The sequence below is a fragment of the Pyrus communis genome, chromosome 4 (assembly GCF_963583255.1).
Source record: "Pyrus communis chromosome 4, drPyrComm1.1, whole genome shotgun sequence".
Taxonomy (NCBI): domain Eukaryota; kingdom Viridiplantae; phylum Streptophyta; class Magnoliopsida; order Rosales; family Rosaceae; genus Pyrus; species Pyrus communis.
Window position 1 is genome coordinate 10,772,336 of NC_084806.1, and position 19,439 is coordinate 10,791,774.

General features: G+C 38.9%; 2 protein-coding genes and 1 non-coding gene across 3 annotated transcripts; 1 reads left to right on the top strand and 2 right to left on the bottom strand.

Annotated features, from left to right (window-relative positions):
- Positions 1-2,204: 2,204 nt before the first annotated feature.
- LOC137731870 (serine/threonine-protein kinase PBL27-like) lies at positions 2,205-7,482 on the top strand. Its single transcript, XM_068471113.1, has 5 exons — positions 2,205-2,706; positions 3,440-3,636; positions 3,852-4,041; positions 5,664-6,055; positions 6,194-7,482. Exons 1-5 carry the CDS (start codon positions 2,559-2,561, stop codon positions 6,821-6,823), a joined length of 1,557 nt encoding a protein of 518 aa, XP_068327214.1. The 5' UTR covers positions 2,205-2,558; the 3' UTR covers positions 6,824-7,482.
- Positions 7,483-7,758: 276 nt separating this feature from the next.
- On the bottom strand, positions 7,759-18,453 carry LOC137731869 (ISWI chromatin-remodeling complex ATPase CHR11-like). Its single transcript, XM_068471112.1, has 25 exons — positions 18,097-18,453; positions 17,215-17,349; positions 17,002-17,108; positions 16,646-16,758; positions 16,433-16,530; positions 16,136-16,315; positions 15,826-16,047; positions 12,624-12,758; positions 12,261-12,543; positions 12,096-12,169; positions 11,737-11,957; positions 11,548-11,635; positions 11,362-11,455; positions 11,086-11,274; positions 10,940-10,971; positions 10,729-10,802; positions 10,556-10,645; positions 10,374-10,443; positions 10,217-10,271; positions 10,072-10,130; positions 9,830-9,995; positions 8,975-9,153; positions 8,666-8,881; positions 8,150-8,251; positions 7,759-8,044 (listed from the first exon to the last, which is right to left on the bottom strand). The coding sequence occupies exons 1-25, from the start codon at positions 18,325-18,327 to the stop codon at positions 8,027-8,029; spliced, it is 3,231 nt and encodes a 1,076-aa protein (XP_068327213.1). The 5' UTR covers positions 18,328-18,453; the 3' UTR covers positions 7,759-8,026.
- On the bottom strand, positions 8,383-8,501 carry LOC137733045 (5S ribosomal RNA). Its single transcript, XR_011068365.1, has one exon. It is a non-coding gene; the product is annotated as a 5S ribosomal RNA (ribosomal RNA).
- Positions 18,454-19,439: the final 986 nt, after the last annotated feature.

The window sequence follows — 19,439 nt, forward strand, 5'->3', positions numbered from 1 at the left end:
TACTTCTACAAGATCAGTTTTAAAACTTCTAGCACTTTTGTAAGATTAGTTTCAAATTTTCAACATTTTTGCAAGATTAACTTCAATATTCCAGCACTTCTGCAAGATCATTTTTAAATAATTGCACTTCTACAAGATCAACTTCAAAATTCATGCCTCTAAGTCATCAAAACCTCAAAATCAAATACTTTCAAGCAACGCTAAAAAAAAAAAATATAATCATTCTCATAAAAAAAAACACTCATAAATCTATGGAACAAAACGAAAAAGATGGAGAGGAGAGAGAAATACGAATAAGAAGTAGGAGAGAGAGGTAGGAAGAAGGAGGAGAGAGAGAGAGAGAAGTAGAAGAAAAAAGACAAGCGAGTGAAAGAGAGAAATACAAAGAGATAGAGCCCTATCTTTCAAACATAAGGGGATGAAATTGTAAATGTAATAAATAACAACTATGACATCGCCTACTAAATGTATAAGTTTGTCCATCTAAAATAGAGTCTTATAATTTATTTACTTTTGTCGAAAAGATAGAAATTTATTAAAGTTGAATGGCAAGGTTTACAGCAACTGTAAGAATATTAAATAAAAGAGGTATTTGTTGATTCGTTCCCTGAACTTGTATGCAGCTGCCAATTCTCCTCCTGACTTTAATTTTAGCCAATTACCTCCTTGAACTTTTATAATTAGTCAATTTCCCCTTAAACTTTAATTTTATCCGATTACCCTCATGAACTTTTATAAATAGCCAATCCCCCCTGGTGCGTTAGATTTTTAAAACTTTCATTCAATTTTTCATCTTTTTTACCCTTATACAATTGTCATGTTTTGTTTCCGTGATCAAGATGGATTAAAATTCTTAAAATCTAACGTCAGGGGGAAAATTGGCTACTTATAAAAGTTAGGGGGTAATCAGCTAAAGTTAAAGTTCAAAAGGGAAATTAGATAATTATAAAAGTGTATGGAGGTAATTGACTAAAATTAGAGTTCAAATGAGAGATTGACAACTCTATACAAATTTAGGAACAAATTGACAAATATGCCTAAATAAAAAATGCGGCCAATCTCATCCTAAAGGAACTCACCGTCATGTTTGTTAGCAAACAAAGCCACCTCATGCGCAACAAAGTTTACAATCCCCCGGAACAACACACAAACTTTGCAAAATCAAAATACATTGCTAAAGAATCGATATCAAACATCACCACTTATAATATTGCATCCCGTTTCATTTGGCTTTGTGTGTTTTTGCTTTTAAAATATAAAAGATTTTTTGAAAAAAAAATTATTAAACATATTATTGGTATTTGGATTTTGGCTTTTAAATTTTAAAAATTGTCAGAAATGTACTGCTACTCTGATCTCTCCCCAATAAGGTTGGATCAGACAGCATCGTCACACCTATTATCCACCAGTAACCCATTCACCCATCTCTCCATCCAACGGCTCACACCCCTATACCACGAGCAATAAAATAGTTTCTAACGCAACGGATCGGAACCTTTCTTCCCCACCCAGAGGGTCTTCGTAGTTTTAAGACATGTGTTAAGGATGTCCATCACAAAGTGTGTATGGAAGCACATCCCTTCGAAAGGTAGGTCCCACTCATGGAGATGATCCTCATTCATGATTATTAGTAACAATTGTAAATTTTAGACGTCACCATAAAGATTTTTATGTGTTTAGAATACAGGATAATACACTAAATGTCGATATGTAAGTGAAGGAATACGTGAAAAATAATATATTTCATCACTTATATAACGATATATAGTGTACCATTCAGATTCCATGCACACTAAAAATTTTTCATTCGTCCAAATAGTTTTTTGATACAGTCAAATATCGTTATTATTTCGTTCAAATTATAAAGTTTCATATATTAATTTATATTTTATCAGACATATTTTCAAAGTCAGGCGTAGAAATTTTTTCGTCAAACTTTATCATAACACGTAAAATAAAATAACATATAACTTGTCCATAGAATATTAATAAAAATTTATCTACCCCAAGGGATAAAAGAAAAAGCATAACCAAAAAGTAAATTTCTTTTTTCTTGTTGGTGGCATAAGGGCATCTTCTCATTATTCCAAGAGATTAACATTACGTATGAGTAATTAGCTCCTAATGACTACATAATCCTACAATTAATTAAAAGTTAATCCCCCTTTTATTATTTCATTATTGTTGGTCTTCATATTTTACATAATTTTTCTCCTATTGTTTTTAAAACTTGTAATATTTTTTTTCGTGGGGGTGGGGGGTCTTCTTTTTCTTTACCTTCTCTTCTTACACCACACCAGTTTTTTTTCTTCGATTTGTTGATCTGCTTCTTCAGACATGTTGGTCTCGATCTTATTCTTAAATGGCCACTTGGGATCCTAGAGAGAGAGATAGAGAGAGAGAAAGTGGGTGAATTTAGAAATTTTGATTGGAATTGGGAGATTGGGTTGTGTGTGTGGACTGTGGGGAAGGAGGTAGGTGATGACTGATGAGTGATTGTTGAAAAAGTTTTGAACTTTTTGTTGGGGGAGATTTTGATTTTTTGCTTGGAGTTTGATATGGGTGGGTGCTTTCCTTGTTTTGGATCATCCAAAAACAAAGAGGGCAGCGGTGGTGGTAGTGGTGTCAAGGAAGTGACCAAGAAGGACTCATCAGTTAAAGAAGGCTCAGCTGCTCAGTCTCACCATGTTACAAGAGTTAGCTCTGGTGAATTTTTCTCTCCAATTTTTTATTTACTTCAAAGTTGTTTTTCTGGGTTTCTTTGGTTTTTGATTGGTGGGTTGTGGTTCTGCTGAATTTTGTGTTTTTTGGGGGTTTTTGTGGTGTACCGTGATCATGGGTTGTTGGTAAAATATGTAGTTCGGTTGATCTGATGCATCTGTGGTCTTTGTTGGATGGTTTTGGTTGGTTTGGTAATTGGGGTTTTTATGGTTTCTTTGTTGGAGTAATTCCTTAATTGTTGATTTTCTTATATGTGTTGTTTGAATTTGAACTTGATGGAGTTGCAAGTGAATCAATCCTGGAGATCTACAATTAGTTCCTGAAGTTTCGAGCATTTTTCTTTCGGTTTATGGCGTTTTGTGTTCATTCTTTAACTTCCAGATGTACCAAACATTTAGAAATTATGTTAGTTTTAAGCTTTAAATTGACATGGTCACAGAATAACTGTTATTACAATTTATATGTGCCCGGTATGCAGTAACTGTCGTTGTTAGTGATTTTGAATCTGAGGTCTTTGCTTGTGCATTCACATTGAAGTATCATTTAGGCCACTTCAGCCCTTAGCTCTCCTCGTCTTTTTTTGTTTCTTTCCAATTTTATGAATATCCGTTAGGCTACTGAATAGTTTCTATAGCTTCAGAAGTTGTTCGCTTGGCTCTATGTATTTTAGTTTCTTTGTTAACCAAACCCCTTTTCAACTTCTTTGACCCTTTTTCAGATAAAAAATTACGGAATGGTTCTGATCCTAAGAAGGAACCACCTATTCCAAAAGATGGACCTACGGCACACATTGCTGCACAAACATTTACCTTCCGGGAGCTCGCAGCTGCAACAAAGAATTTTAGGCCAGAATGTTTGTTGGGTGAAGGTGGTTTTGGACGTGTTTACAAAGGTCGCTTGGAGAGCACAGGACAGGTAGGTTCATTGGTTCGAAATGAAATGGAGAAACATCACCATAGCATGTTTAAGTATTTTTCTGAGTCTTGATACTATCTGTTACATTTAGGATCTTATTCAGCATTTTCTGGATTGTGGTAAACTTGTATGCAGAGTTCATTTGAAGCATCAATTGCTGATTTTCCATCTAGTAGTCCATGATCGATCTCTCCTATGAATTTATTTGTTTCCAGGTAGTTGCAGTGAAACAACTTGACCGGAATGGTCTTCAAGGAAATCGAGAATTTTTGGTTGAGGTTCTTATGCTTAGCCTTCTGCATCACACAAACCTTGTTAACTTGATTGGCTATTGTGCTGATGGGGATCAACGCCTCCTTGTTTATGAGTTTATGCCCTTGGGATCCTTGGAGGATCATTTACATGGTTAGATCGAATTTCTCTTATTACCATAGAAAAATATAATGACATGACTCTTCCCTGATTTAGTGGCGAATGGCGATGCATCTTATCTTAAATACATATTCTCGATAACTTGTTCTGCCTGTGTTAGTCCTCGAATGTTAGTTTCCTTAAGGTGATCTTATATCTTGCAATACTATTTTAGGGTTTGTTTTTATGGCAACATTTTTCACATGAAACAAGAGTTAATCAGGGATTCAGCTAATAGATTACCATCACTGAAGTAGATCAAATGCTGATGAGTGATGATTAATAAGTCATTCCTGCTATTTATTTGACCATTCTATCTATTTAATCTAACTTGTACTTTTAGTCTGTACTCAACTGCTGGCATAATCCCTTGGTTATGCTGCATGAGTTCCTTTCTTGGTCAAAGTCATAGCGTTGCGCTGTTTTTCCGTAGTTGATTATGCTTTCCATAGTGAGATTGCGGGATTCAAATCAGCAAAACCAGTGATAAAAATTTTTGTTGGAGACAAACATGGGATTGCTTTAAAATGACTAAGTTTTGTAACCTAGCCATCTTTCTCCTCATCGGCTCTTGACGTCTGGAATAGCTCTTACTTTGAGTTTATTGCGTTGACATGACATTGTGTCTCTGTTGTAGTTCTGGGCTTGTTTTGAGTAGTGAAAGTTCCAAATTTCATTTTTTCATATTTGACAGTCCATGGACTGTACATTTAGGATACTAGTAGGCCAAAAAAGGCGCACTGTGATGCACATGGGATATGCACTGAGTCCTGTACGTAAGGCTGACATGGTAGTAAATGCGGATTCAAAATAGAGGAAACAGTTAATCTAATTGCCACATTGTCGTAGAATACAGAAGGGATATTTTTACTGTGTGTTTACTGGCTGATGCCAGATACGTCTTATGTTACTGAATGAATGTTAGGAAAACTGAATGAATGAAACCAAAATTAGGTCAGTAAGATAAATGCATGGAAATAAAGGAATAGATATTAGATTGTTTGCTTTTCTGATCAGTTGAGGGTGATACCTGTCAAAGTTACAGTTGAGGGTAATTTTTCAAAATGGATTTTCCCATCGGAACAGTGATTGGATTCAAGCTCACGGTATCAAAAGGACCTTAAAAAAATTGTTGGAACAGAAAAAAAATGGGTGAAAAAGGCCTGAAGTGAAGCTAAGTGGCAAAAAGGTTTTTAGTTGAGTAATATAGCTCCAAAGATATGAACTCCTCTTCCGACAGTCAACTACCCAGACCTGGGTTCAAGTGTACCAAGGATCTCTAGGAAACCTTTCACAGTACTTACAAATGAAAAACTAAATATTGCTATGTAAAAGAAAGAGTATGTTAACTTGAAGGTTAGTGGACTTTGCCGCAAACTGACTACTTTTGTAACGTCTAACTTTCAAATTCAATGCACTGAGAAGGGCCAGTAAACACTCTGCTCAGTCATATTGCCAAAACCCCAAAACCTAATTTTGCAGTATCATTATTTTTTTTTTTTGGTGAACAATTTCTTCTCCCTTCAAATCTCTTTGTTACTTACAAATCTGAAGTTTGTTTTCGATGTGTACAATTTCTTTCAATCATCCACATTGCTTCTGTTTTACATTTTCAGATCTTCCATCAGACAAGGAACCCCTGGACTGGAACACAAGAATGAAGATTGCGGCGGGTGCAGCTAAGGGTTTGGAATATTTGCATGATAAAGCAAACCCTCCCGTCATATACAGAGACTTGAAATCGTCAAACATCCTTCTTGACGAGGGTTTTCACCCAAAGTTATCTGATTTTGGGCTTGCAAAACTAGGTCCCGTTGGTGACAAGACACACGTCTCCACACGTGTGATGGGAACATATGGCTACTGTGCTCCAGAGTATGCTATGACTGGCCAGCTGACTCTGAAGTCCGATGTCTACAGTTTTGGAGTGGTCTTCCTTGAACTTATTACAGGGCGAAAAGCCATTGATAATACCCGAGGTCCTGGAGAGCATAATCTTGTTGCATGGGTAAGTATGCATTTGTCATTTTTATAATTTTGGTTGTTAATATTTTTTCAGATAAGTTTTCATCACTCCGCAAATTCACTTGAAACAAAGCTGTCCTTTTGTTTTCGTCTTCTCGTTTTGTGGATATTCGGTTTACAGGCACGGCCACTCTTCAAGGATCGTAGGAAGTTCCCGAAAATGGCCGATCCGCTATTGCAAGGCCGTTACCCAATGCGAGGGCTCTACCAAGCTCTTGCTGTTGCAGCCATGTGTTTGCAGGAGCAAGCGGCTACAAGGCCTCTAATAGGGGATGTTGTGACTGCTCTCACGTACTTAGCCTCCCAAACATATGATCCAAATGCAGCCAGTACTCAAAGTAACAGAGTTGGTCCATCTACTCCTAGGCACAGGGATGAACGAAGGAACATGGGAGATGGGCTAGATAGCCCAGATGACTCTGAACGTGGTGGACGACAGGGTTCTCCTGCTAGGCATAAAAACTCACCTGATTTCAGAAGAAGAGACCCCAATAAGGACTTGAATACCGCCGCAGAATTAGGGAGGGTTGAAACTGGCACTGGGTCTGGGAGAAGAGGAGGTTTAGATGGGTTGGACCGACAAGAGTCTCAGAGAGACAGCCCATTAAGTGCTGGGAGAGCACGGGAAACTCCCAGAAACCGTGATCTAGATAGAGAACGTGCAGTGGCTGAGGCAAAGGTTTGGGGTGAAAATTGGAGAGAAAAGAAGCGAGCAAATGCGATGGGTAGCTTTGACGGTACAAATGAGTAAATGCAGCGACAAGCCTGGTAAAGTTTTCTTCTGAGGAAAAATGTATTGTAAGTTTCTGGGGGACATTGCGATGAAAGAGAAGATTACGAGAGCTGCATTCATCCTTTACGGTATTGGTGTCCATGCTCACCGAGGGAATAAGTATTCTGTCATCCTCCGGCTTTGGCTGTTGTTTGCTTGTGATATGTCATTCTTGTAGTTGAGTATGGAAACTGAATGCTCGGGTATTGCAGTAAAGGAAGAAACAAGTCGAGAAAGGGATTGGAGGAATGGGGGTAGTTTAATGATTTTCGGGTTGCGCCCGACAACAGAACGGTTGTATGCAACATGTTGGTCTTTGTATTAATGTTCTGATGCTCATATTACAGGGAGAGTCGTCGGAACGATGTATAATTTTTGCCCCGTATGATGTGTAGCCTGTACGTTTTGGGGAAGTAGTGGGTTTGGTTTGGATGATGTTGCATCTTTTGTACTCTCTCATACAATCTCGTGTATGGATGGATTTCTGAGTCATGTTTTCGGCCTATACAGAAACGTCGATCCAATTGTTTTTCCCGTGTATATTTCTCTCCTTGTGAAGTTATTTTCCCATATGTTTTTATTTTTATTGTCTTCATTGTTCAATGTACAAAATTGATATTGCAAAACATTGTTTTTCATGCTTGGTACTTCGTAGCAACCCCCTTGCTTTGTACTTCATAAAATTATAGCTCGACCACCAAATCGCATCGTATTGTATGCACCTTAACCCTTGCTAGAAAACCGTAAACGAGAGAAGCTCCTGAGGTCAGCGTAAGCTAGTACAACACTGCTCTACTCAACTTGACCAACCACACGTCTACTAATATCATCCAACTTTTAGAAGAAATATATCCTGCAACCGCAACGGAGAGGAACTGCAGAGATAATATCCTCTCTACACATCAGACAAGCAGTATACCAAAGACATACATCTCATTGAATGACATCCATGGTGTTCAAAACATTGTCGGTAGATCAGAACTAGTCTCTATTTCTTTATGCATATCTTTATAATTCGGCTAACCCTACCGCTACTAAGATCACGGTCACTACTCCGATCACGGGTAATGTTGAACCGACCGTGATCCGAAAGACAAAAAGCCTAAACTTACTCCGTGCTTTTCGATGTCGAAACATCTGATGCCTCAAGCACCCAAAAGCATTCAGGATGTTTTTGTTTGATCATTTCCTCTTTTTACCCTGCAAAATAAGACCATAAATTGTTTCAGTTATTCAAGCCATCAGCCACCACTTACAGAGATTAAAAATCGACACACTGTACAACTCAATAAAAGAAACACATACCGAGTTGACATAATCATCCATTGTTAATTGCTTCCTCTTCTTTCCGGAATTTGGGTTCTCAGTCGGCTGCCTGCCCATGGCCCGCTTCGATGGTGTCATGCTCTGAAACAAAACATGATACATGATAACGCATCATCTAATTGGGAACATTTCTTTAAAACAAGCTTGACACTAGACCAGGAACGAACACAACACAACAAAGCCTTTTCCCAATGGGTGGGGTCGGCTGTGGGGGGATACAACACGAGAACTTCCCAGGTGGTCATCCATCCTAATACTACTCTCGCCCAAACTCGCTTAACTTCGGAGTTCGGATGGGATCCGGTGCATGTGAGTTGGTATGATCGCATCCCAAGGATTCGACGTAAGATAGGAGTGTCGGTTCTCAACTACCTAACGCCCTTCCCCTCCTTTATCCGGGCTTGGGACCGGCAATGTAAGATAAACTTACACAGGAACGGAAAAAAAAAAAATAATAAAGTACAAAATAAATGTGTGCATTTGAAGCCTTCAAACCTTAGCAAGCTTCTTCTCTTTGCGGGCCTGTCTCTCCCTCTCGTCGTATTCTTGGTTCTCTTTCTCCACCAGTCTAATTATTGTATCACACCTCCTAGCGAGTTCCTGAGTTGTGCGAGACTTCACAAACCAATCAAAACGAAACAAGGGTGATGTGCGGAATTCTGCCTTCAACTCGTCCCAATTCCCATACCCAAGTTTGTGAACCATGCACAACTGTAGTGACATAGACATGAAAAACCACCAGAGATTAAACATCAAAAAATCAGAGTTTGTATAGAACAGAGTCTAGAGAGTCCCAAACTGTACCATGAAACGATCGCATTCTTCATTGTACAACTTCCCTTTGTTTTGACCATACTGGATCTTCAATTCCAGCCATGGATTCTTGTAACGATCCAACTTCTTCCCAATGGCTTTCATGATCTCATCTTTGCGGGAAATTCTAGCCTCACCTCTTTCAATGTTCTTAATGATCCTATCATAATCTGAAAGCACCAATAGAGTCAACAATTTGGAATCTAAGGTTCCAATCACAACAGGTCCCTAAACAAAACCAAAAGACATTGTATGTATAATGTGAATATATATGTGTGTGTATATATATGACATTTCTACACACACACACACACATGTAAGCGCCCCAAGTCTCGTTAGCTCAATCACAAACTAGCTTTTTCTGATTTCCCAACCAATGAAAAGAAACTCAAGTAACTCAAGCATCTAACATGTGCTTGAGTTCATAACTCATATGAGATCTAACTTGCTCAGAATCTGAGATGATTTCTTGGAAAGCGTACTTAGAAAGGGTGCTTAAGCAATAAAAATCAGTGATGTCAAATTGCCTATCTACCACAAATCATGGTGAGACATTAATATGCTCAAGCACTGAGCAATACAAGCCATAGAAAATCCAGTCACATGATTTGAAATTCAATACCTGGACAACTGCAAACAAATCAATTTTTTTGGTTGGATTATTTAGATTTAAAACCAATTCATGTTGCATGTGGATAGTATATTTAAAAATTAAGGATCATGATATTTAGCTTTAAAGCCAATTCCAAATCCCGCCTTCCAACGTTTCCAAATAGAGCCTTAGACTTTAACCAACGACATTGTCTACCTAAAGCTACCAACACATAACTGCTGGACATCGCTTACCATTTAACTCCTTGTATCTTTCTTTAAAAACCTTTGCGTATCTTTCAACTTCCTTCTCTGTTTTCCCTTCCATCTCGGCAGCAATGCTTTTTATGTCATTACGGCCATACTTCTCACAGGCCCTAATGAAGGTATTAAAATCTCTTCTACTCCAAGTAGAGAAACCCTGAAATCGACCAATAAAAAAGCTCAATAAAGAAAACCTCGATGAGAACCTTATCTGCAGCATATATTATACTTGCCTCTTCTAACAGGCTTTCCTTTTCTTCCACCTCCTCAGCAGTCAAAGGATCTCCAACTTCTATACATTTGAATACGCAGTTAGCATATGGAATAGCAGAAAACACAAAAGCACATTAATTGAATTCATATGAAAACCATAAATACCTTCTGGTTCCTCCACCTCTATTGTATCTTTCAACTGATTCTTCTGATGAGTTTGCTGAGAATTTTTCGAAAAAATTAAGATAGATAAATAGGCTGCAAAGGCGCATATATCTCAAGCCATAAATAGAAATGAATATAGTAGTTCACTTATACATACCATGAGGAAACGTACTTCTTTTTCATACAGCTCATTCAACCTTTGTGTGTGGAAAAATTGGAAATCATGTCTGTAGACAAAAAGGCAAGAATAGATAATAAGAATTATTGAACATTTATAAAAGGTCAAAGAACATAACACAGATGAGAATCAGTCAACAACCAGCTTAAGGAGGCGCTTACAATTGAGGCATGCGTGGAATTCGAGGCTCTCTTGGTTTTGCTGGAGCACCTTGGCGCATTGTTTGCTTAAAGTATTCAGACTCTGAGTAACTAATAACGAAAGCACAAAAATTCATGCTTATAAACTAGAGAAAAAAAATGCAAAGTAAAGAGGCAGACAGGTAAATCCATACTTGCGCTTCCGCTCTCTTTTTGGTGGTTCAATCCAGTTATCGCTAACAATTTTCTTGAAATCAAGCTTGTCATCCTTCATCAGGTAAAAAGATACACACAAAATGAGTTATAAATCACAAAGACGAACAAAACTACGGTAAGCCAAATGAAATAATACCATAACCATAAAAATTTGATAGAAGAAGAAAATTAAAAGAATATGGTGCCCACCTTTTCATCATCAAAGTCATACAATTCAGCAGCTGCAGAAACAGCACCAACATTAGAAAATTGCAATTTCCATTTTAACATCAATTGCAATAACAAAAATATAATCTAATGCATAAAGGAAAGTAACAATAAATTGACAAACATACTATCATCCATCTTAAATTTGATAGCATCTTCAGTAAATTTCTTCATCTTTGCATCAAGCTCAGCAGTTGTCTCTTCTCCTTTAGCAATAATCCTATCAATGTCCTCATCAGTAATTGTGCTATCCTTGGAACTGAAGACCATTTCAGCACCAAACCTCACCATTTGAAGTAATTCATCTTTATTAACAGCTGCATACAACAAGAACAAAATTAAAGGAAATAAATTTGTGCATATGCTTGCTTAAAAGATCTTAGAAAAAAAATTGTGTTCCATACTTTTTTGCTCTGCTAATCGCCCTTGTTGAATCACCAAAGCATCAAGAGCAAGCTTTTTATAAGCCCTCTCAATAACTTTTTCCTCAATAGTATACTGTTTCAAAGTGTAAACAATGCACAATGAGAAACTACCCATATACAAACATTACTTAGTTTGAAATGTATCATGTCAGAACACATTCATACCTCAGTGCAGAACCGGAACACTTGAACTTCTTTCTTCTGACCAATCCTGTGAGCACGATCTTGTGCTTGCAAATCAACTTGAGGGTTCCTAGGACACGTCACATATTAAAGCAATATCAAACACCAGAGGTATAGAAATGTAGACAGAACAATGACCATCGGTATAAAGACAATGATAAAGATGCTCACCAATCACTGTCATATAGGATGACAACATCTGCAGTGGCAAGATTAATACCAAGTCCTCCAGCTCTGGTCGATAGCAAAAACACAAATTTCTCACTTCCAGGCTTGTTGAAGGCATCAATGGAAGCATCACGATCTTCTCCGCCAGTATTGCCATCAATGCGACAATACAGGTACCCCCGCATCATTAAATAATCTTCAAGGATATCTAGCAGCCTAGTCATCTGACATTTAAACCAAGGAACCATACAACAGAATTGAGATACATCTCTGGGCATGCATTGCAATTCACAACATATTTGCGTACACTCACATGAGTTCATACCAATAAAAGTATAATGATTTCACAGAACAGAACTAACCTGTGAAAATATTAGGACCCTAGAATCACGCTCTTTTAACTTGGGAAGCAACTTATCCAAAAGAACCATTTTACCTACAATGGAAAATTTAATAAGGATGTGTTAGATGATCAAACAAACAATATGCATCAATGAAGTCAATGACTTACAAAATGTCAAGCTTACCAGCATTTGTGATAAGATGGTCTCCAGTCGTATATGGAGGCCCAGGCTCAGCACCTTGAAAAAGATAAGGATGATTACAGCATTTACGAAGCTGCATTGCTATGTTCAGAAGGCGTTTACGTTCTCCACCAGCGTTAACAACTTCCAGATCTTTTTGTAGTAAAGCCTTGTAGTACTGTTTCTGCATTTGTGACATGCCTACTTTGAGAATTGTTTCTTTTTTTGGAGGCAAACCTTTCTCAACATCTGACTTCAACCTTCGAAGAAGAAATGGCCGCAGGACCTTAACGAAGAATAAATCAAAGTGAGATATTGCAATGATAAAGCAGGGGCACCAAATACTCAAGATGACTTTAGGCCTACCTTGTGAAGCTGTTGAACAACCTCCTGCTGGTCGTTCTCACCAGATATTTGAAACCATTCATCAAAAGTTTCAGCAGAACTAAATATCTCTGGCAGAAGAAAGTTAAGCAGAGACCATAGTTCGTGAAGATTATTCTGCAAGCAAACCATGGAAAAATAAAAAGCATGCTTAAAAAGAAATATTCTTTATAGAAACTGGAAACTTCCTCTGTAAGCTTTCCAATTGTATTTCTGAATTAATTATTTTGTACACTGTGAAGACATATATATAGCCTTTGGCTATTTACAAAGATAACCCTTAACTACCTACCTTATAACAGTTCTAACTAATCACAAACATTAGCACAGCTAATTACATTTAGAGATAACAGACTATTTTACAGTAACTGAAATGGGTGACTTGTCATTTTCCCTAATACACCCCCTCAAGCTAGAAGGGGAATCAGAACAGATTCCAATGGGAAGCTTGGAGCACAGGAACTGAAATCGACTTTTGGATAAGGACTTGGTGTGAAGATCAGCTAATTGGTCTGCACTGCAAACATACTGAACTTTGAGAAGATTAGCTAGAACCAATTCTTGAATATAGTGGTAATCAATCTCAACATGCTTTGTACGAGCATGAAAAACAGGATTAGATGCTAGGGAGATGGCTGAGATGTTGTCACACCAAAGTGTAGGCAGTGTAGGGATAGGGAAGTGAAGATCTCTGAGGATTTTGCAAACCCAAGTAAGTTCAGCAGCTGTATGAGCTAAGGAGCGATATTCAGCCTTTGTAGATGACCGTGCAACAGTACTTTGTTTCTTAGCACTCCAGCTAATGAGATTGGAGCCTAAGAACACACAATAGCCACTGGTAGATCTTCTATCAAAAGTGCAGCCAGCCCAATCAGCATCAGAGTATGCTGAAAGATGGGTTGAACCCTTTGTGAACCATAAACCGTGGGAAAGAGAACCTTTAAGAAATCAGAGAACTCGTTTGGCTGCCTGAAGATGTTGTTCCCTGGGAGCATGCATGAATTGGCAGATCTGGTTGACAGCAAAAGCGAGATCCGGTCTAGTCCAAGTAAGGTATTGTAATCCCCCAACAATAGAACGATATTCAGTGGGGTTGGACAATAGTGGCCCACTGTTATCTAATTTTGTGGAACTAAGGGGTGTGCAGCACGGTTTGGCACCCTCCATGTGTGTTTTCTTAAGAAGATCAATTAAGTACTTGGATTGATGAACAAAAATGCCATGGGAGGATCTGTGTACTTCTAAGCCCAAGAAGTAGTGTAGAGGACCAAGATCCTTTACTGGAAACTGAGAACTGAGTTGGGTGATAAACTGTTGACAGATTTGGGAGTGAGGACCGGTTACTAGAATGTCATCAACATACACAAGAACAATAACCAAATGAGGACCATGAAGAACAAACAATGAGGCATTGGATGAAGATTGTTGAAACCCAAGAGAATGAAGAGCTTAAAAAAGTTTATCAAACCAAGCTTGAGGAGCTTGTTTTAGTCCATATAGGGATTTCTTCAACTTACAAACTGAAGTAGGAGAATTGGGATCAACAAACCCGGGAGGTTGTTGCATGTAGACATCCTCCTTTAAGTCACCGTGAAGAAAGGCATTGCTTATATCCAATTGATTGAGAAACCAGTTATGTTGGACAGCAAGACTGAGTAAGATCCGAATGGTAACTGGCTTGGCAACTGGACTAAAGGTCTCTTGGAAGTCAATACCTTCTTGTTGATGAAAACCCTTTGCCACTAGTCGGGCCTTAAATCTGTCAATGGTGCCATCAGCCTTTTTCTTAACTCGAAACACCCATTTACATCCAACTATATTTTGGGAAGGATGAGAGGGGACAATGGACCAAGTACCAGTAGAGATCAATGCATTATACTCATCTTGCATTGCAGCTCGCCAATGAGCATGCTTAGAAGCTTGCAGGTATGTACTGGGAACATAATCAGTGTCAACAGGAAAAGGATGCTTAGTTGCTGCATAGGCATGAGGGATAGATTTATAAATGCCAGCCTTGGATCTTGTGATCATTGGATGAGAATTAAGAGGAAGAGGAGGAGGATTGGACTGACTTAAGGGTAAGGTGGAGGATTCAGAAACAAAGTCAGAACTGGAAGCATAAGGGACTGAAATGGGTTGAGAAGAAGAAGGATGGGGAGAATCGGAGGCAGAAGTAGAAACAGGTGAAGAAGATGGTGCACGGCTAGTAGAGAGATGGGGAATATATTTCTCAAAATAAAGATCCAAAGAGGAAGAGCTTGCTGGTGAGGATGGGTTGGGACAGAAACAGGGAGGCTGCAGTGATTGAAATGGATAAGAACTTTCATCAAAGACAACATGTCTGGAGATGTAAATTCGAGTGGTGAGGGGATCAAGACATCTATAGCCTTTGTGTTGAAGGCTATATCCGAGAGAAATGCAACTTTTGCTCTTGGCATCTAATTTGCTGTGAACATATGGTTGGAGCCAAGGGAAGCATTGGCAACCAAACACTTTAATTTTAGAGTAATCTGGGGGTTGCTTGAATAATAATTCCCATGGTGATGAGGAAATACCAGAGATGGGAAGCCGATTAATAAGATAGATGGCAGTGGAGAAGGCTTCAACCCAAAATACATGAGGAACATGAGAAGCAACTAGCAAAGTACGAGCTGTCTCAACAAGATGCCTGTGCTTTCTCTCAGCACAACTATTCTATTCAGGGGTATGTGGACAGCTAAATTGGTGAAAAATGCCATGTGTACTGAGAAAGGAAGCAAAAGAGGTACTGATGAATTCACCCCCTGAATCTGAGCACAAAACTTTGATTTTATTGCCAAGTAAATTTTCCACATAAGATTTGAAGTCAACAAATGTAGAACAAACATCTGACTTGGACTTCAAAGGAAAGAACCAGCTATATTTGCTAAAGTCATCAACAATGAGCAAATAGTACTTAAAACCACTGTTTGAGATAACAGACTATTTTACAGTAACTGAAATGGGTGACTTGTCATTTTCCCTAATATTCTTGCTACTTAGAAATTAAATTTAACCCAGGTTACCCTCAAAAATTGACATCGAATAAAAATAAATTAGAAACTTTCAAGTGCCATGCTAGGTATGCATAAATAAAGCATCGCCAAACAAAATTAATCCAGCATGTAGCATGTCCCATAAATCAAAGAAATATCGCAATTCATACCTGAAGCGGTGTACCTGTAATTAGGAGGCGGAAGTTAGTATTATACAGCCTCATGGTTTTTGAAAGCAGTGAATTCTCGTTCTTAATACGATGGGCTTCATCAATTATTATATAACGCCAACTAAAACGGCGTAAGCAAGTCTTCTCTTTGATGGCCATTTCAAAACTTGTGACACATACATCAAAATTCCCAGCAACCAGCAGGTCCTCACGTATATGCTTCTGCAAGATAGAGAAAGAAATGAAATCTTGAGCAGAGTATCCAAAACTTAAATAACTCGTGCATACAAATCACACCAGAATGACTTACTCTTTCATCAGGATTTCCAAGAAATTTCACAGCACGCAAGATGGGGCAGAAACGCCGAATCTCATTCATCCAGTTTCCAAGAGTTGACTTTGGAGCAACTACCATATGAGGGCCAGTTATTCCTCTAAACTCATGCAGGTATCCCAATAAGGAGATGGTTTGCAATGTTTTACCAAGCCCCTGATGGAAGAGAACAAAAACGTATTCATCGTTAGGACAGCTCACACAGAATAAAACACAATTCATAAATGGAAGAAAGGAAAGATTTAACCCTATTAGCCGCAAATCAGTGCTTACCATTTCATCTGCAAGGATTCCATTTATACCATTTTCATAGAGTCGTATGAGCCAGTTCAATCCAGCCAGTTGGTAATCCCTCATCTTCCCCTGAATACCTGAACAAAAGGAAAAAGGAAAAGCAAGTCTAAAACTTTAAACTGTACCTAAACAGTGAAGTAAATTTTAAAGCAGCCTTCAGAAAATCAACTAGATTTAAGAAAAATTTCTCACAACAAGGTTGTGTCAACAGCCGTGTGGTTCCAGCCCCAGCCAATCCATCTTCTTCCTCCTTAAGGCATTCTTCATCCTCTTCCTCTTCAGTTAATTTTGAAGCATGACGACCTCTAAATTTGTGATTAAACAAGTAAGCACCAGTAAGAACTTTCAAAATCTTAATTCCCTCATGCAATAATCATAACCAATTAAAGGCAATCATTCTACATTTTTTTACACAAAAGAAATTCTAGCTCAAAATTTTGATTCCTATTTATCTCTTCAAGGAAAATATACTACCGAAGACAATAATCAATGACCAAATAGTATAGATTATGAATACGCAAAGACTCTGCAATAATTAGTGAACTTACTTTCCCTTCACTTTCTTCTGGGATGCAGACTGGTCACCTTTAGCAAAATGGGCAAATAACTCTGTCTGCTGCAGAAGATACTTCAACCGCCCCTTCCCCTTGTTATTCTGTAATTAAACCAATACCAAAAAAATCAGCTACCTTATAAAAGAGACTACATATCCAATAACAAGTGCAAACACAGCACCATATTAACCCTTCCAACGCACTCACCATGTCAGCCTCAATGGCTGCATTTTGTGCATCCAATATTTCTTGAACCTTTTGTCTCTTCAAATTTTGCATGTCTCTGAGCCTAGCCTTTTCCCGTTTTCCAATTTCAGCATTACTCAAACTAGCTTCATCATCCTGCATGAATGACAGAACCTTTGGTCAAAAAAAAGGTGCGCTGAAATGCTTTGGCACTTACACCAGCAAACCTTAAAGAGTCAAACCCAAGTACAATGATGCCAATGCCAACTAGTTTTTTGTTTGTTGGAAACTAGTGTATCCGAGTCACTAATAACTAGCCCCCCCCCCCCCCCCCCGCGGCCTGACCCCACAACATTTGCGGAGCAAGAAACTATAGCATTTTTGCTAGGTGGGTACCGTGGGAGAGAGTCGAACCCCAGCCCACTTGGGAGCAAACCAAGGACCTGACCGCTAGGCCAACAACTCTTAGGTGATGCCATTGACAACTATTATCCACCAAGAGCCAAGAAATTTGGAGAAGCTTCAGTACTTCCGGTAAATGCACAAACAATGACAAAAAAATAACCACTCGCAGTTCATTACTCAGCTTTCATATCAGAAAACAAAGTGCCAGTACAAAGAAACTTGTTTTTCTTCAAAGACCACCACGCAAAACAAAACTAAAAATGCTGAGAAATCAATTTAATAACGCCAGGCCAAGGCATTCGTTTCTCTCCTTCCCCATTCTTCTATCCCAAAAATGGGGAAAAAGCAACCAATCCCTGTACCGCCAAAAGCCTAGCGCAACAAATTCCCAAACTTCAATTTGAAACAACCATAACACACCAGCAGTAACACCTCACAGCTCAGATCCAAAGCACCACCGTAGACACTACCGCAATGGCAAAATCGTAAATGTCATACCTCTTCCTCCTCCAAGCCATCATCGGCCACCATGTCATCGTCGGAGCCGGGGTAGTTCTCGTCGGCGGCTGCCTCGTCGTCGTCGGAGCCAGCGGTGCGAGCCACGGCTTCGAGCTCCTCCTCGTCGACCTCCTCCTCCTCCTGGTCGTTGATCGGCTCTTCCTCCGACGAATTAAAGCCGTTGGATGGGGCTTCGTCAGACGACACCTGCGGCTTCGAAGCTCTCGCCATGGCGGTTGTTAATTTTATCAGATCGAGGGTTTCGTGAACGAAAGAGGAGAAGAGTGAGAGACAGCGGTGAGAGAGGGACCGAATTTAAATTATATATTTTTGAAGCCTCTGGGCGAAAAATAATGACAAAGTTTAAACCTTTGAAAAATGAGCGAGAGTAGGGCTGCTTCGGCTTGGAGGATGTTATTAAATAGATGCGTTTACAGCCGTTCGATTTGGAAATCGAGATGTGCGGTTCGGAAAAGCGTTGGGTGGGAAAAGTAAGAATTTCCCGCCAATTACAGGAAAATGTGGTTTCCCGCTCTCATGTTGTTGGTCATTCTACAAGCCGAATCCTGAGATGCTTCAATCACATTCGTTCATCTGTTGTACATCTTACGGTCATTTTTATCAAGTATTATTTATATTGAATTTTAAATTAAAAAATTTACAATGATTTCTAATTGCATGATATACTATGAACAGATGTGATTGGAGGATCTTCATTCATTCTACTATTCCTACCTTATGGGTTGGGTTGCCGGGTGGGTCCATTAGCTAATTTTTTATTTTTTCCTGGTTTGGGTGCCCGATCGGTGGGTCAGCCGGCTCAATTTTCTTTTAATACAACGTTATTCTATATTTGAAAGCGACGATTTATCAACTCAATTTATTTTTTTTAACACATGAACCTTATACGAGGAGGCAATGATTTGTCGACTCAAGATTTTGTGTTTACTTATAACGTCTTATAACTGTCAACGATAATTAATTAGTGCTGACAATTACTTGCAATGCAGACTTAATTAGCAAGTAATACACTGCCCAACACACAACCCAAAACAAGAGGAGCACACGTGCACCCAGAATGGTGATCCCCATGGTACGAGCATGAGGCACCTCACGCTTTTGTTGCTTAAGATCAAATTCGCCCTGCAATAAGTTCATTGGCATTGGCATTGTTGTCAAGACGCATTCTAATGAGTTCGTGGTTAACCTGGTGACGAGCAGAGGGTGGACAGAGCGAAGACCCGGTGTTCTCGGGATCACTAGGAAGTTCAAGGAAGTGTATGTGAGAACCTCCGTGAACCATTCAGCGGTTTGGGCAGGTGGTGAAAAAGAGAAGACCATCA

What these genes read in the sequence shown, in the direction of transcription:
- LOC137731870 (XM_068471113.1), top strand. Translation starts at nt 2,559, where the DNA reads ATGGGTGGGTGCTTTCCTTGTTTTGGATCATCCAAAAACAAAGAGGGC. An exon ending in CTTGGAGGATCATTTACATG is followed by an intron (nt 4,042 to 5,663) that starts GTTAGATCGAAT and finishes TTACATTTTCAG; the next exon opens with ATCTTCCATCAGACAAGGAA. An exon ending in AGCATAATCTTGTTGCATGG is followed by an intron (nt 6,056 to 6,193) that starts GTAAGTATGCAT and finishes TTCGGTTTACAG; the next exon opens with GCACGGCCACTCTTCAAGGA.
- LOC137731869 (XM_068471112.1), bottom strand. Translation starts at nt 18,327, where the DNA reads ATGGCGAGAGCTTCGAAGCCGCAGGTGTCGTCTGACGAAGCCCCATCC. An exon ending in CCATCTTATCACAAATGCTG is followed by an intron (nt 12,170 to 12,260) that starts GTAAGCTTGACA and finishes TTTCCATTGTAG; the next exon opens with GTAAAATGGTTCTTTTGGAT. An exon ending in AAAAGAGAGCGGAAGCGCAA is followed by an intron (nt 10,646 to 10,728) that starts GTATGGATTTAC and finishes TTTCGTTATTAG; the next exon opens with TTACTCAGAGTCTGAATACT.